Below are 15572 nucleotides of genomic sequence, written 5' to 3'. Positions count from 1 at the left end.
CTATATACTAAAAAAATACCTTAAAGATTAGGAAAGGCGTGGCATCACAAAAAAAACCCAAACTACATATACTACCTATTTGAACTATTTGAAAATAACTTGAAGTGACACACCATTTATCAGGTGCACCGAAAAGGATAGCATGCTCTGTTCCACCAGAGGCACCTTTTGCATTGCAAGTGTAATGATAAGAGCTCAAATACAATTTTGTAGCTCCCAGAAAAGCTTTCAAAACATAGTCACAAAAGGTTCCTTTCTAAAATTTATTTTAATTGTTTAGGCTGTGTTTTATGTCAAATTACCTCAAAAGCAGAATTTACATTTGCTAATACCATAATTAGTGATTTAAGTGTCATCAATTAATGCTTTATTGTGGAACAAAATAAAAGCATGAAAGAAGTTTTGAAAACTATATTGAGGCTATGTACAAGTTCTGTATGTGTTTTTGTCTTGGTTGGTTTGTTTTATTTTAATCCTTTATTTTGGAAAGTCATAGGAAAGCTGTTATATCAAATCGATCACGACAGACATCATTTGTTAGTGTTGGAAATGAAATGCAATACTTTTTTAACATTAAATGTTTCGTCATATTGTTAAAATCTAAAGATAAAAAATCTTACAAAAAATCAAGTTCTCATGTACATCGAAAACAAAGGTTTAGCATGTTATCAATAAACATTTCCATCGAGAAAATATTTTTTTTCTACTACATTTCAACATTTTTTTTTAATTTGTAATCCACCTTTGTACCAATCACTTATTTCCTGAGGACACGATGAAGGAAATTGTCAATGAATGTTTATGATGTGTACTTAAAGGAGGGGATATTAGAGACAAAGCATGCTGTAAACGTCAGTTCACACAAACATTGTTCGAATTATCAGAATGATTAATTTTACTCATTCAGTTTATGGTTTTGTCGCTGTTTTCACTTTTTCACGTTTTCAATCACGTGAAAGTAAATTTTATACAGTAGATACCTTTTTTTTGTTTTCAATGCATTTTCGTGGTATATTATTGTTTTTCATTTATAGGACGATTTTATAGAAAACATGTGTCCCCGCACAAGAAATGACAGTAACACTGCTTCGTCAATTGTTCTTCCGAGAGATAAGCCTTTTTACCTTTTGTGGAACAGCAACACCACTGATTGCCAACAAGAAACAGCAATGTTGGTGAAAAAATACATTACCTGAGACAATGGCAATATTAACAGTACCGATATCTTTGACCGATATGTTCTATATTTTATTGCCCGACCTGTTTTCTTTCATGACATCGACGAGTGATGACAGTTAGGGGTGTATATTTTCTTTAATAGCAAATAAACATTTTTTTTAGGTATAACGTCCTCTCTCTCTCTCTCTCTGTTTCTCTCCCTCTCTCTCTCTCATTTTAACAAGAAAATGTTCTTTTTTTGTAAAGGCCCACTGACTTTAAGATATACAATTGCCATTATTATTATTGATAGTACTGAAAATAACATGAAAGTACGCAGTAGCCTGCCCCATTTATTGATCTTTTTTTATTGAAGTTTTCAAGAAAGTAAATATTTCAACATCTCAATAACAAACGTGACAATATTCATTTTTCAGATGTCAACAATACTTTACACTTTTTAAAGACAATTTGGTGTTATCTTTTTGCGTTTGCATTTATTGCCTCTAATCATATTCGTTCCCATAAAATTCAAGTATAAGTTTCCGTAGAAACTGACAAAAGCAGAGGGCGAAACAGTACGGAAAATCCAATATTTTGAAAGTGTAATTTGACTATTTATACCATCAGAATCAAGGTAATAAATATAATTGTCCTTATCATTTTGGTAAATTGAATTATAATTTCATTGATACGCATTCAAAATAAACATTTCAAGGGCGGATAACTCTGTTAAAAAACTTATTTTTCCAAAATAATATTGCAAATTTTCCTAATAAATCTTGTGATGCTGAGAGTAATAAGTTTTAAATAGAGAAATGATCCTTGAAAAACTTGTCAGATAAGTGTTTTTTTTTTGTCGTGTATGTATATGAGTAACTATGACACCATTAAATACTGGGAGCATGAACAGGGTGCACCGGAAGGGCGAGCGTCCTCTGCTTTTCTAGAAATACCTGCCGAGTAGTTGCTCATAAAAGTCGCCTAGAGTAGACAAAAGATGAAGGGAAAACTATGATTCGTTGGACAAATAAGTTTTCATGGTGTAACTGAATACACCGTAACGTTCTTAGTGGCGATCATAAAACATCTGTAGTGATATCTTTAAACTTGTAGCAACATATACCGGTTCCAGAAGCCTAATTGCAAGAAGTCTAGCGCGGTACAAGTAATGAATATTATTCTTGAGTATCTTTTATATTACATGCGATTTGTGTGAATAGATTACCTGTAAATGTATTTGTTGTGTTATTTTTACAATTTGCCTGTTGTTAATCTTAACTAATATTTTTTCTCCCTCCACACTTATTGACATACTTAGATAATTATTTAAAAATCACTGATTAGATACGACATATAACTTTACTCAAAAGCACAAGGTGTAGTGATAACAATATTGATAAATGGATAACAAAAAAGGTAGGTGGTTTATGATTTTTATGGTATCATTTTTGAAAACTTAATAGTTATCATTGATAACTCGAATATCGCAGGACAAAGACAACAAGGAAAAAAAACACCATGTTGAAACCGAAAGTACAACCACCGTAAACGTTCAATTAAGCATTTCATTCAGACATTTGAGCTTGAACAATGTGCACCGGAAGGGCATATAATATTTCATATTCTTGATATGTTCATTAGTCCAAATTGCTCTGTTTTGTTTTTAGTTTAGTGGACTGCAGAAGAAGATTAATTTACAAATGGGCTATATCTGTCATTGAGGACAAGCGTATCATTTCGATCGATTTTTTAAAGAATTAGTCTTAAGGTATCGAAAAAACATACCTTAATATTGTGTAGTTAAAAATGTGTGTAACAAAAAGTTCTCCTTATCAAAACATAATACATATGTATAAGATTTATACACAATAAAACATAATAGTACACAACAGATAAATGTTTAAATTTACATTACGAAATAACAAACACAGAAAATTATCATTAAGTTCACTGTTTTTTTTTGTTCCTACCTCAATTGCACACAAATTCTCCTCAAAAGAAATGTATGATAACAAAAAAATATCTTTTTTTTTAATTATTATTCTATGATGAATCAGCATGAACATGATAAGGGCAGGGACGTTTCTTCTCCTCGTCGACATCGTAATCTGTACCGACGTCGTTGGTAAGGGATACAATCTAGTACTTGGTAATCCAGATGGTGTTAATCCTATTTCTGGAGGCCCGGATCCAGGCATTTTAGACCGACAAATCATAGAAAACGATCAACTTACTCAACAATATGGACGCTTTTCACAATATTGCAAAGAAAAATCAGATGTCACGTGGTTTTATGGGGATAAGGCGTATACAGACAAACTGTTAGGATCAATTAAAGTTTCAGGTAAGAATTGATTAAAAAATCATTAAACTGTTTTTTTTTAATCTAGTAATACATAGAAAAGTAAAGATCTGTTTCCTTGGTAAAAGTATCCCCATTTCAGAACATTGAAGTTTTAGTACCTTGGAACGTTAAACTTGTTAAATGTTTACTTGATTTCTTTTCATTTTTCTTCAGGTGACGGGAATTACATGGTTGAAAGAAAGGCTTTCATGTCTAGTTCACGTAAGTTTGTTTTGAATCTATCATTACCGAACTGATACACTCGATCCATTACAATCACATTGTAGTGCCGTTTGTTTATACAAACGCAGGTGCTTGCTCTGAAATTAATAACAGGAATTCTTTAATTTAAAATGAAGCAAACGATGAATAAAAACCTCCTGCATGTTTTAGTACGTATGTATTTTCACCAACCTATCTGCAGCATGGAACGTTCTACATTGCAGTTTTGATTCTCTTATTTTGATTATCTTCTGTTTCATTTTTGATCCGTTTATGTTATTCAAATTTTATACTACAATCGTTCTATCTGAGAAACCAAAATGCAGTATTTTTACCAATGATATATAGTCACTGACAGTATATTACACTTTGGCTATTCCTACTTTCTTATCATGCATGCACTACATGTTTATCGTAGCGTCATTATCGGAGTCAATGATGGGGTAGAACAGTAATAAACATGTCGTATAAAAACACTTGAATGAAAATGTGATAAGCATTGCAGTCTAAAGACACTAAAAGTATATTGACTAGAAATAAAACGATATGCGACGTCGGTACGAATCGAAAAAAAATCCTCGTCTAACCCTGGCGTTTTACCCAGATTCTATGTCTCAACCATGAATTGTTTTCTTATTTCAAATCAATACACCGTAATTGTGTAGTTGTAGCAGGTGCAGGTAAGATACAACCCTTTAGTAAGATCAATACTTTGTATAAATGTTTAAATACATGTACTGTAGTATTGTTGTATATGGACACGCATTTGTAATGCTTGTTTGGTTGTCCTTCACTACATATATACTTAACTCAGTTATTAAGGGTGGTTGTCGCATGTACAAATTATGATAATCGCTATGTTAGTTGTCTCATATAGGAGCATTCCAAGTAACTCCAATTCTAGCGGAAATCAAAAGAACGTAATCCAGGAACAAAAACCAAACAGGGAAAACAGTAACACACAATAAAAAAAACGTAGGAAAAAAACAAAATAATAAGTACACAGCAACATAAGAAATGAACAAGTCGGACTCCAATAAAAACTGGGAGCATGTACCAGGTGCAACGGTAGGGTAAGCGTCCTCAAATTTTTTTTTGAAAACAGCCACCGATTTACTCATAAAAAATTAAGTCCGGAGTAGACGAAAGAAGGAAGAAAAACTGATACATTGAACCATTTGGTTGTCATGGTGCAGATGGATACATCGAAACGATCCAATCCACGAGTTTTTGATGGCGACCATAAAATTTCTGTATTGATTATTCCAAACTAGTAACAGCATAACCCTGTTCCGGAAGCATTATTGTGAGACGCTTTTCGAGGTAGAAAAAGTCTGCATAGCTACAGCAAGCTCTTGAATAGCGCATAATGTGTGATATGAAAACTCCACATTCCAAACTATATCATTTACTGTGATTGTATCAAGGATATTCTCTATAACTGCTGTGTTGGTTGTCTCATGAATCGTATATTACTAAATTTCCACAATTGCTGGGCTGGTTGTGTCATGGTCCTATATTCACATGAATATCAACTTCACTGTATATGTAGTAACTTAAGAAGCTACATTACTGATCAGAGTCAATGATATTGTTAATAAATCCACTTTTTGAGATCTTTCACTGAGTTATTATTTTGCAGAGCGTATTTACATGGAAGACCACGTATTTTCTAACTATCTGATTGTCCAGGAATTCCAAAAGATCTGCGTGTATGATTCGTTCCGACAACCTTTATATAACCCTTACAGCGGTCAATACAATTCAGTAACTGACGAGTTTGCAGCTGCTGTTTGCAGTTTAAGTCCAACATATGATAAAAATGAATATATAGAGTTCATAGAGAAATGGGGGACTGTAAGTATATAATTCACATATTAAATAGTACTCCAGCTAAGAATCATGCAAGTTCTGTAGTATGTAATACACATGAAAAAGCTACACGTTTTTATATTTTTTTATTTAAATGCTTTATATGTCTATCTGATGAAAAGTATAATTATTTGTTCCATTCTGTGTGTTCTAATGAGATATTTACATTGAAAATCCAATGATTTCTAGTGTATTTTAGTGTCATTTACAGGGTTATCTCCCCTTATTTTAAATTTTACAGTACATCCTATACAATTTATATCTCTTATGTCTTTTGAGCAGGGCATATATGAAAACCACATGCTAATTTCTATTTAGTTTAACGTTTTAAACAAAAAAATAAAAATAAAAAAATAAAAACAAAATATGTATCACATTTTCCATGATTCTTAGCGGTATTCATCTACATGTAACCCTGTCCATAGAAACTTTCCACTGGAAATTATTGTAAATTTTCTGGACTTATATCTGATGAGTTTTTGTGTTACCGATTTCTCGAACGGGAATGTGGCACAATATTCTTACTATACGGTATATAATGTCGCTACAAACAATTGATATTGTTAAACTTGATTCAAAATTAACGATCAAAGGGATATTTGTTTCAATCGATACAAGGCACTCACTCTAAAATACAGATGTACTTGTAGAGGATTAATACCAGCGGGTATCTTCACCCTTTGTTTTACGGTAATATTCCATACAAAGCACGGAAAGCTTGATACTTACCCAATAAGTTAATTAAACCGTTGAATAGCCTCATTAGTAAGGGATAAAGCTATGATATTGTTCTTAAACTGTTAAAGATAGCATTTGTGGTATTAACATCGATTCGCTCATAAGGTCTTCACATAGAAATTAAAATAATATATTTTAAAGCAGTTTTGACATGACATGGATTGTGCTCTTTGTTTAAGAGTTTTTAAGCTTGCTATTCTCGATGTCGTAATGAGTAGTACAGATCTCAGTAACATTGCATATGTCTTTTTCATCGTTTACTTTTGTAGCATGTTGTATTAGCTGCAGAAGTTGGAACAAAGGAAATTCGACGTTACCAGATCTCGGATATAGCATTATTTGAACACATTCAAGATCAGGTACTTGCTGGTTCCATGTTTGTTCAAGAGCGGGTTTCTAGCATCCAAATGACAAATGACCGACTTAGCAGCAAAACGTCAACACCTTTATAGAGTAATCAAGGGAACCAAGGTTACAGCGGTAATCAAGAGAATGTAATGACATGGAAAACAGACATACACAACAAAGAACACAAAGTAACTAAAATCATACATAGAAAGTAACAAAAACAAATGAGCAACTCGGACTCCACTTAAAACAGGGAGCATGTACCAGGTGCACCGGTAAGGTTTAACTGAGTATATATTAGAATTATATTTTCTTTCCTACATTGTGTACGTACATCAATCCTATTCCTTGTTTTCACGTTAAGACCTTGTACGTTTTCTTATTTCTTTTCATCGTTGCTTCAGTATTTTTCTGCTGCTATTGAAAATCATAAAAACAGTAGGTTGCCTGATTTTCAAGACGGCCACCAGTAGCCATATTTGTTTATTTAAATTTGTCAGCCATATTTTGCCGTAACACTTTTGAAGCCAATGTAAACACAATCGCCGTAGTTATCATATCATTTTAGATGAAATGCCGACTTTAAGAAGATGTACCTTTACTTCGCATACATAGCTATGCTAGGATATAATTACACAATATTCATTTGTTTATACGCCAAAGTTTTTGGTGAGTCCGATTTGCCTATTCTTTCATTACCGCTTACCATACCGGCGCACCTGGTCCAGTGCACTCAGTTTTTAGTGGAGTCCGAGTTGCGCATTTACTTTTGTTACTTTGTATGTATGATTTTAGTTACTTTATGTTCTTTGTTGTGTATGTCTGTTTTCCATGTCTGGTCTTTGTCCCTGGATTACATTCTTTTGATTACCGCTATAACCTTGGTTCCCTTGATTACTCTTACCCATATATAATTGATGCTTTTTTTCATTTATATGAAAGTTAAAAATAAAACAAAATGCTTTTCTATTTGTAAAAAAAAACTATACAATATATTTGCACTATGTATAATCACATTTAACTATTCAATTCTATTTTATTTTAACGTGTTTAAACTAGTTTTATAAATGCATCCGAAATTTAGATTCCGGAAGCAATATTCACAACGGCAGATATGAAAGAACAACAGATTGACTTAAGAGTATTTAACTCACATCCTTCTCATAAAAATCGGGTAGGAGCTTATCTGTCCCGTTTGAATGTTGGAACAAAAGATGATCCCGAACCAATCTCAATGAAACTTGTTAGTATTGACATGATGCTGCAACGGAAATTCTGGGAACGGCTCAACAAGTATATCATGGAGAGTTTATGCACTGAAAAAACGACAGTTGAGGATACAATAAAAAAGAAAAACCTAATTGTACAGGCGCTACGGGAATATACTGAAAATATAGAAACACCGAAAGGTTCGTCATATTGTATTATTATAATGTAATTGGAAAGAAACACAGGTGTTGTGCTATTTTTTATACTTCTTTCCATTCTAAACGTGAAATAAATGAGAAAAAACGAAAAAAAATGTAGTTTGTATTTTTGGAAAGCACCTCCCACTACAATAGTGGTACTGATGTCTGCATGCCCTATGTTTTCGAACAGCATCACATCCTCAGTATAAAGAAATAGTATTAGATTCAATTCAAATAAAAATTGTTAAAATGCTAAAGAAAATTCAACTATTGAAGACGTTTTCCATTCCTTAATTGATGAAGAATTTTAATAAAAAAAAAAAACAATCTTTGTAAAAATACAAAAAATATGTTGATTTTTTTCATTCATGCCTACATACAATTTTTGAACCATGCGTGGAATCATCGGATGTTTCTAAAGTTGACAAAACAAAGTAATATAGATAAGTGAAAAAAAAACTATCATCGCTGTTAGGTAAATAAAGCACCACGTCACAACTTTAATTTGGCGTTTTAAATATAAAATCTTTCAATTGTATTAGTATTTAGCATAAAAGTCGTAAATGCGCAAACACCCATTACAGCTCTGTAAAGTACTTTGTAAACGTTGTTAGTGCAGGTAGACCAAAACACCATACAGAGAGAGATCAGTTTATCGTTTTATCCATTTTTAATATTATAATTTTATATAGTGAGATCCATAAACCGTATTGAAGGAGGTTATGAAGCACAACTAACTAAGATTAGACCTATATCTTTTTCCATTCAGTCACCGCATGTAGGATCTAACAACACTCCATTCTACCTTCTGTTTTGATGACCTTACTGATCAGCCAATTAGAATTTAATTTTTGTGGTTTTGAAAGTATTGTTCAAAGGGTAACACCTGAGGATTTTGAAAAGGTCACCTGATCAGTAAGTAGAATGGAGTATTCTTAGATCATACATGCAGTTATTGAATTCAACAATGAGTTGGTCTTATTTTAATCAAATTGGTTATAAGGTGGACTGTAACTATTCTGTAATGATATTTCGGATTTTATTTTAATGCGTTGCATAGATTATGTTTATGAGGAGACCTGTTTTTTTTTTTACATTAAATAAATATTATGACATTTTGCTTTCTCTAATTATTCATCTAGACGAAAAAGTCAAAGTTCCCACTGTTTGGCCAGAGGGTACATATGCATTGCCGAAAACAGTGTCACAACCTTACGGTCGTTCGACATGCCCAACTGGTGTACATTGGGATAGTGTCCAGGTAACATGGTGCACAGACTCTGGTAAGAATGACTGGTCCCAGAGCGGACATTTTACAGGTATTAGTATTGAAAATTAAATAAACGAAAATATTTGTGAAATGATTTGTTCGTTTACTTAGAAGATTTTTATTTTGCCGATTTAATTTTTTCAACGTCCTATTAAATACAATCGGTGAGAAATAAAATAATGCATCCAATCTTTTACGGATAAAATTATCGTATTTTATTAGTTTAACCGACGTTTTCTGTCTGTGGAAATGCAGTTATCCAGGTATTGTCAAAATTGATTTGTCATCGTATCGAAATTTTCCGTGTTAGATTTCTGTTTGGAAATTAAACCATTGTTGTGAGATCGTGATATTGTAAAAAAAAAGTTGACTTTGTACGAATCATTCGTAAGAAAACACTAATGTACACTTAGTGAATAATATCTGGGAAGTACATGTTTTTATATGATTTATGTACACTCACTAGTTACGACTTGTCACGAACTGGTCTTTGACTGTACTTCAAATTCCCATATGCTTCATAGTGAAACCAAGCGATGTTGTCTATGGGAGCATAATGTCCAGTTACAGTTGTTGGTCAATCCCAAATTTACCATAATGGTCCCTACATTTTATGAATTTGGGTTAGGGGTCCAATGCCATATATAGTTATTTTGACTAGAACTTCAAGTTGCCCATTTATACATCAAAAGTCCGTGTCACCATTTGTCCACATCATCGACAACCCCCAGTTAAATGAGTAAAATCTGCTCTATATCATGGTCCAACTACAATCGTCCGTAAAACATTTTGTTAGTCGACGAATGCAATAATGTTGTAAATGTTCAATATATACTCGATGCTACTTAAACTCAATTACTGTGAGTTACATACTTAGTGTACATAGAATTCAAAACCGAAAAATTTGTGGACTTTATGAACATTTTTAATGTTGGTTTATATACGTTTGTTCTCCCCTCCTGGTTCCCCTAAATTCACAGTTATATTTAGATAGACATGCACAAGTCATATGACCTATGCATGATGTCATGGAATATTTTAGGCAGAGGCAGCTGGACCCCAAACAAATTTCAGTGAATTTCACTTGATGGAATGTAGCTTTCCAAGCTTCATATTTATTGGACTTCAATAGCCGTTTTACGTTCATTTTGTGCATCTATTCATAACATGTGTTACGTAAATCACGTAGTATTTTTATTGTAACACACGAACGATACCTCCGAAGGCAAGCAACGGGGGTCGCTATGTGCATCGTAATTTTACCGATATAATTTATCATTACTAGAAAATTGGACTGCTGATCAGCTTAAAACTGAACTTTCAAAACTTGGAATAAGTTTTCCTGGGAATGCGCGCCGATCCCACTTGATTTCATTGATTGTATAAATCATATGGTCATACACGGGAGGTAACCGTAACAGCTGAAGAGCCAGATATTGGAATGACTGAAACTATACCTGTGGGGACGTCAGATGGAACAGCTGAGATAATCATGGCCTAAAAAGAACTTTCGGTAGTGCATGAAAAGAATCAAAATATAAATAATGAACCTCTCAGTGTAATTCGAGAATTGTCAGCCAACGTCTACGCATTAGAGAAAGACATGAACTCTGTTACGAATGACATTCAAACATTTAAAGGCACCAGACACGTGTCAGCAGCTGCAGGAAGCCCAGACGAGGCGGTGACCACAGAGCTAAGGACAACATGACTACAGTTAATCTTCTTGGGGGCACTCGTTATACTCGTCTTGGTGTTTTCAATTCCATTTTTCTGGAATTATAATCCCCAATTCAGATTGCACAAATACATTTATGTTCTTAAACTGCTGGGCTCTCCCCAGGTTATCTTTTACCTCTTTAAAGTTTTTTTTCAATATTTAGAAATCAGTTGTAGCATCTGCCGGACTCCCCCAGATATCTAGTCCACAGCTTCCAAATGTCAGTAAGTGTGTCTGCCACTATGTTTTATGTTTTTATTAATGAATATTTTGTTTATGTAAATACTGTGTACTGATGTTTTACTTAGTTTAAATGTAGTTATTTTAATAGATTTATTAATGTCATGTGTTTCGGTTTACGACGATGTTATAGGTTTTGTCTATATACACTCACCAACTTGTTAACTTGTAAGATACGAATGTTCATTAAGACAAAATGTACGTATACATGTATATACTACATGTATTGTTTTTAAATTCCATGAAACTTACACAGAGGTGTTGTCAGCTAAAATGATGGAAAAGATGTGACAGAAGTTTGAAGTGTTGAAGTTTCATATATGGGCAGTATTCCTCTGCTAAGTATGAATTTGGTTTCTCAGGATGATAAAATACATACAGAGGTACAGAATAATTGAACGGGTTTTCATGGTTAAGAGTGCATTTGGGAAGATGTATATCTTGTTCTTGAGAGTATATAAAAAACGTATTACAAACAAACGACATGTAGGTATATTTCTGTAATATGTTTCGTGGTAAGTCGAGGAGCTTGCGGTACATATTTTTTCGCGAGGTAAGGCTTGGCGCAGTACAAAATAAATTCCGGATGTGTCTATTAATCATTCTCCATAAATGCACGCTCATCGGCTGTCCTACAGTTAGCACAGAAGGGTCTGTTACAGAAACCAGGTCTCGATTTCACAAAAAGTCGTAAGTGTAAAGTTGATCGAAGTAATGACGTCATAAACTAAAATTGCATTGTGACGTCATGATTTACGATCAATATCACACTTACGACTTTTTGTGAAACTGACGTCAGGTTACTAATCATATATGATGATTTCAGGAAGAAAAGAAAGAGAATATATTTATCTATACTTCTGCGTTAAAAGAGACAATGGCGGATACAGACAAGTGATGAAATGGCCTAAAGGAAATTATTGTGTAACTAAATACCAAGGGTGCCCAAACGGTAATATTTCAAATTCTAATTATTTACTTTAAGATGAGATTTAAACATCATAGAAAACGAATTTTTTGTCCCTCTTAAGGTCGTAAGTACCCAGAACCACGCTCCATAAATGTGAACTAAATAACATTGAAATTATTATGGATGCTGTGGACAATGCACGAAAACTGATAAAACAAAACAAAAACACACTGATTCACAGTCTAAGTGTTGAGTGGGGGAAGGCTGTAAGGTCTTCAAATTTGATACGTATGTCGACGCGTTTTTTTTTTGTTTTTTTTTTTATTTTTATTTTTTTTTTTTTTTTGTTTTTTTTTTCATCAATTTATCGGCATTACGATGGGATTAAGTGTTGCTCCGTTACGCTATGACTTATTCTATCACTCTTATGAGGTTGACTTTATAGCTGATGTGATCCAAAGAAAGAAACATCGTTTAGCCAGATACTTTGATCTCAGTTTCTACTATATGGATGACGTATTATCGATAACCAATCCTAGTTTCTGGGATTTTATACATTGCATCTTCCATACAGAACTTGAGAAAAAGAATACTACAGACGCTGTAAATTCCATCGTATTTCTTGACATACATTTAGAGATCAGTCAAAAAGGAAAACTGGTGGCCAAACGACAAGATCAATGACATCTCGATCAGTATTGTCAACTTTCCTTTCATCTTAGGCAACATCCTTTCAGCACTTGCGTGTGGAGTTTAATGCCACAAATCGTGCACTTTGTCAGAGCTTGCAAAACAACGCGGATTTTTTAAACATTGCTAGACATCTTACAATACGGTTCTGGAAAAGCATAGGATGCTTACCTCATTGGTACACGCATATGCTCCCGGCTTTTAGTGAAATTCGGATTGCTGATTTACTTCTGTTGTTTCTTTTTACAAGTAATTTGGGCTTTTTCAAGTTCGTTTAAGTTTTCCCTGTATAGTATTTGTACCCTTGGAATATACTTTTTTATTATCGCTCGAATCTTGATTACTCTTAAATGCGTTAAGTTTTGTATGTGTTATCCTTTTTCTCATTTCAAGGATTTTTGGATGGCTATGTTCAGTGGAAGTACACAACTGCCTCACACTCAAGTTGTAGTCAGAGTAATCAGTATTCCCCGGATGGCAGTGCATATAAGGGAGGACGCGATTTAAAATTCTGTTGCAGGTATACATATATTTATTAATTTCGTGGTCAACATGTTTGAATTTTTTGAACGCTAGTTACATTACACAAGTTTTAAACAAAGGAATCAGAACGATAGAAGCAAAGAACGGAAATCCGAAAAGATCGAAAATGAAAATTTCAAAAGTAAATAAAGGGCGGAACAATAAGGGTCCGCCTCTAAATCATAATAAAAGAGACAGAAATTTATTTTCTCATGCAATGTCAGGTAAAATTCAGCAAAAAAAATGCATAGAACATCTGATCTGAGATATATTTTCATAGTAAACACAATAGTAAGATGTTAATTAATTTGGACAATTTTCTCGAGGCTCGGCTCTTTAGCTACATGTTCGACTTAATTTATGTTACCTGTGATTACCGCGTTAATGCTTTTTCAATGTTAATTGTGTAAACAACAACATATTTTCATGTAATGATATACATTTTTTTTGGTATTAAATGTTATTTTACAGAAGTGATGGCGATATTGACTCGCCAATTGATCTGCCAAGAGACACACCCTTTTACCTTATAAGGAATAATAAAACCACGGGATGCCAACAGGTGAAAGGAATGATAGCGAACAACGAGTATATCACGTGGGATAACGGGAATGTTACTGTTTCGAACTATAACGCTTTTGGTGGTTCTCATCCTATGGTTGATAAAACCTCCGAAGGTGACGTCACGTTGCATTTTTGTTATTACAAAAAGAAAGCTTGAAATTATTGTGCGGACCTTATTGCAAAAATAGTAAAATGGCATAACTTTTTAAAACTGCAAATAAAATACGGAAGGGTAATCAAGGGAACCAAGGTTATAGCGGTAATCAAAAGAATGTAATCCAGGGACAAAGACCAGACATGAAAAACAAAATACACAACAAAGAACATAAAGTAACTAAAATCATACATACAAAGTAACAAAAGCAAACGAGCAACTCAGACTCTACTAAAAACTGGGAGTATAGACCATGTATTGTAAGCGTCCTCTGCTTTTCTAGAAACACCCGCAGAGTTGCTCATAAAAAGTCAAATCCGGGGTAGACAAACGAGGAAAGGAAAACTATGACCCGTTGAATAAATAAGTTTTCATGGTGCAGATGGATACACCATAACGATCCACGAGTTCATGATGACGACCATAAAACTTCTGTAGTGATTACTTCAATCTTGTAGCAATATAACACTGTTCAAGAAGCCTGTCTGTTACAGTTCTAGCGCGATACAAAAAGTCTGTGTAATTTCGGCAAGCTCTAGCATAACCTATGAGTTGTGATATGAACACTCTGTACTCTGGTGCTGAAGGGATGTTGCCCCAGATGAAAGGAAAGTTGACAATTCTGAATGAAAAGTCATCACGTTTGTCGTAAAGTTTGGTCAATAGTTTCCCATCGATTTCTAAGTGTAAGTCAAGATATGAGGCTGACTTCACAGTATCTGTAGTATCCTTTATCTCAAGTTCTTTGGGGTAGATGCGGTGTACCAAATCCCCAAAATTAGGATTGTTTAAAGATTATACGTCATCTATATAGCGGAAAATGAGATTATAGGATCTAGCCAAATGATATTCTTTCTTTCGGATCAGATCAGCTATAAAGTTAGCCTCATTATAGTGAAGAAATCGGTCAGCAATTAAAGGAGCACAATTTGTTCCCATTGGAATGCCGATCGTTTAATGAAAAACACGTCCACCACACTGGACAAATATGTTATCGATTAAAAATTCTAGCATTTTGTAAACATCTTCCTCTGTATATTTGGAAGATGATTTGGAATTATTTCTTACAAAGTATGGGGAATCTCTACCTAGAACTGTATATTTATATCTAGGTGTACCATCTTTAAAAAAAACAACGATGTATAATGTTTTAAGTCGGGATTTTAACTGAGTATGTGGAATAGAAGTATACAGCCTTGAAAAATCATTGGTTTTAATGAATCAGGAATTAGTACTTTACTTGAAACTTTTAATATGTTTTGGATTTCAAAATTTCATTCATATAGTCTAAGCGATCAACTATTTGACAACGTGAAGTTTACACATTTGTATTTTATATTGTAACTGTAATATTGTATATGAATACTGTCATCAATAGTAACAGTACGTCTTCGGTGTTGTTTTAGTT

The 15572-nt window shown here is 33.6% G+C and overlaps 1 protein-coding gene across 3 annotated transcripts; it reads left to right on the top strand.

Moving 5' to 3' along the window:
• Window positions 1-2462: 2462 nt before the first annotated feature.
• On the top strand, window positions 2463-15193 carry LOC148613234 (uncharacterized). 3 transcript variants are annotated; one of them, XM_088586494.1, is made up of 11 exons: window positions 2463-2577; window positions 3219-3505; window positions 3680-3727; window positions 5370-5584; window positions 6607-6696; window positions 7770-8094; window positions 9237-9413; window positions 11255-11308; window positions 12151-12276; window positions 13318-13444; window positions 13918-15193. In XM_088586494.1, the coding sequence occupies exons 2-11, from the start codon at window positions 3220-3222 to the stop codon at window positions 14165-14167; spliced, it is 1698 nt and encodes a 565-aa protein (XP_088442620.1). In that variant the 5' UTR covers window positions 2463-2577; window position 3219; the 3' UTR covers window positions 14168-15193. The 3 variants fall into 3 exon arrangements, with proteins under 3 accessions (XP_088442620.1, XP_088442622.1, XP_088442621.1); XM_088586495.1 differs by lacking the exon at window positions 2463-2577 and adding an exon at window positions 2805-2929; XM_088586496.1 differs by lacking the exon at window positions 11255-11308.
• Window positions 15194-15572: the final 379 nt, after the last annotated feature.

This window comes from Perna viridis, chromosome 6, assembly GCF_037379345.1.
Source record: "Perna viridis isolate PV_CMFRI_1.1 ecotype Kerala chromosome 6, ASM3737934v1, whole genome shotgun sequence".
NCBI classification, from domain to species: Eukaryota; Metazoa; Mollusca; class Bivalvia; order Mytilida; family Mytilidae; genus Perna; species Perna viridis.
This window is presented reverse-complemented; position numbering and strand designations above follow the sequence as displayed.

Coding starts and splice junctions, on each gene's coding strand:
- LOC148613234 (XM_088586494.1), top strand. CDS start 3,220: ATGAACATGATAAGGGCAGGGACGTTTCTTCTCCTCGTCGACATCGTA. Junction 3,728..5,369: donor GGCTTTCATGTCTAGTTCAC/GTAAGTTTGTTT, acceptor ATTATTTTGCAG/AGCGTATTTACATGGAAGAC. Junction 12,277..13,317: donor ATACCAAGGGTGCCCAAACG/GTAATATTTCAA, acceptor TCTCATTTCAAG/GATTTTTGGATGGCTATGTT.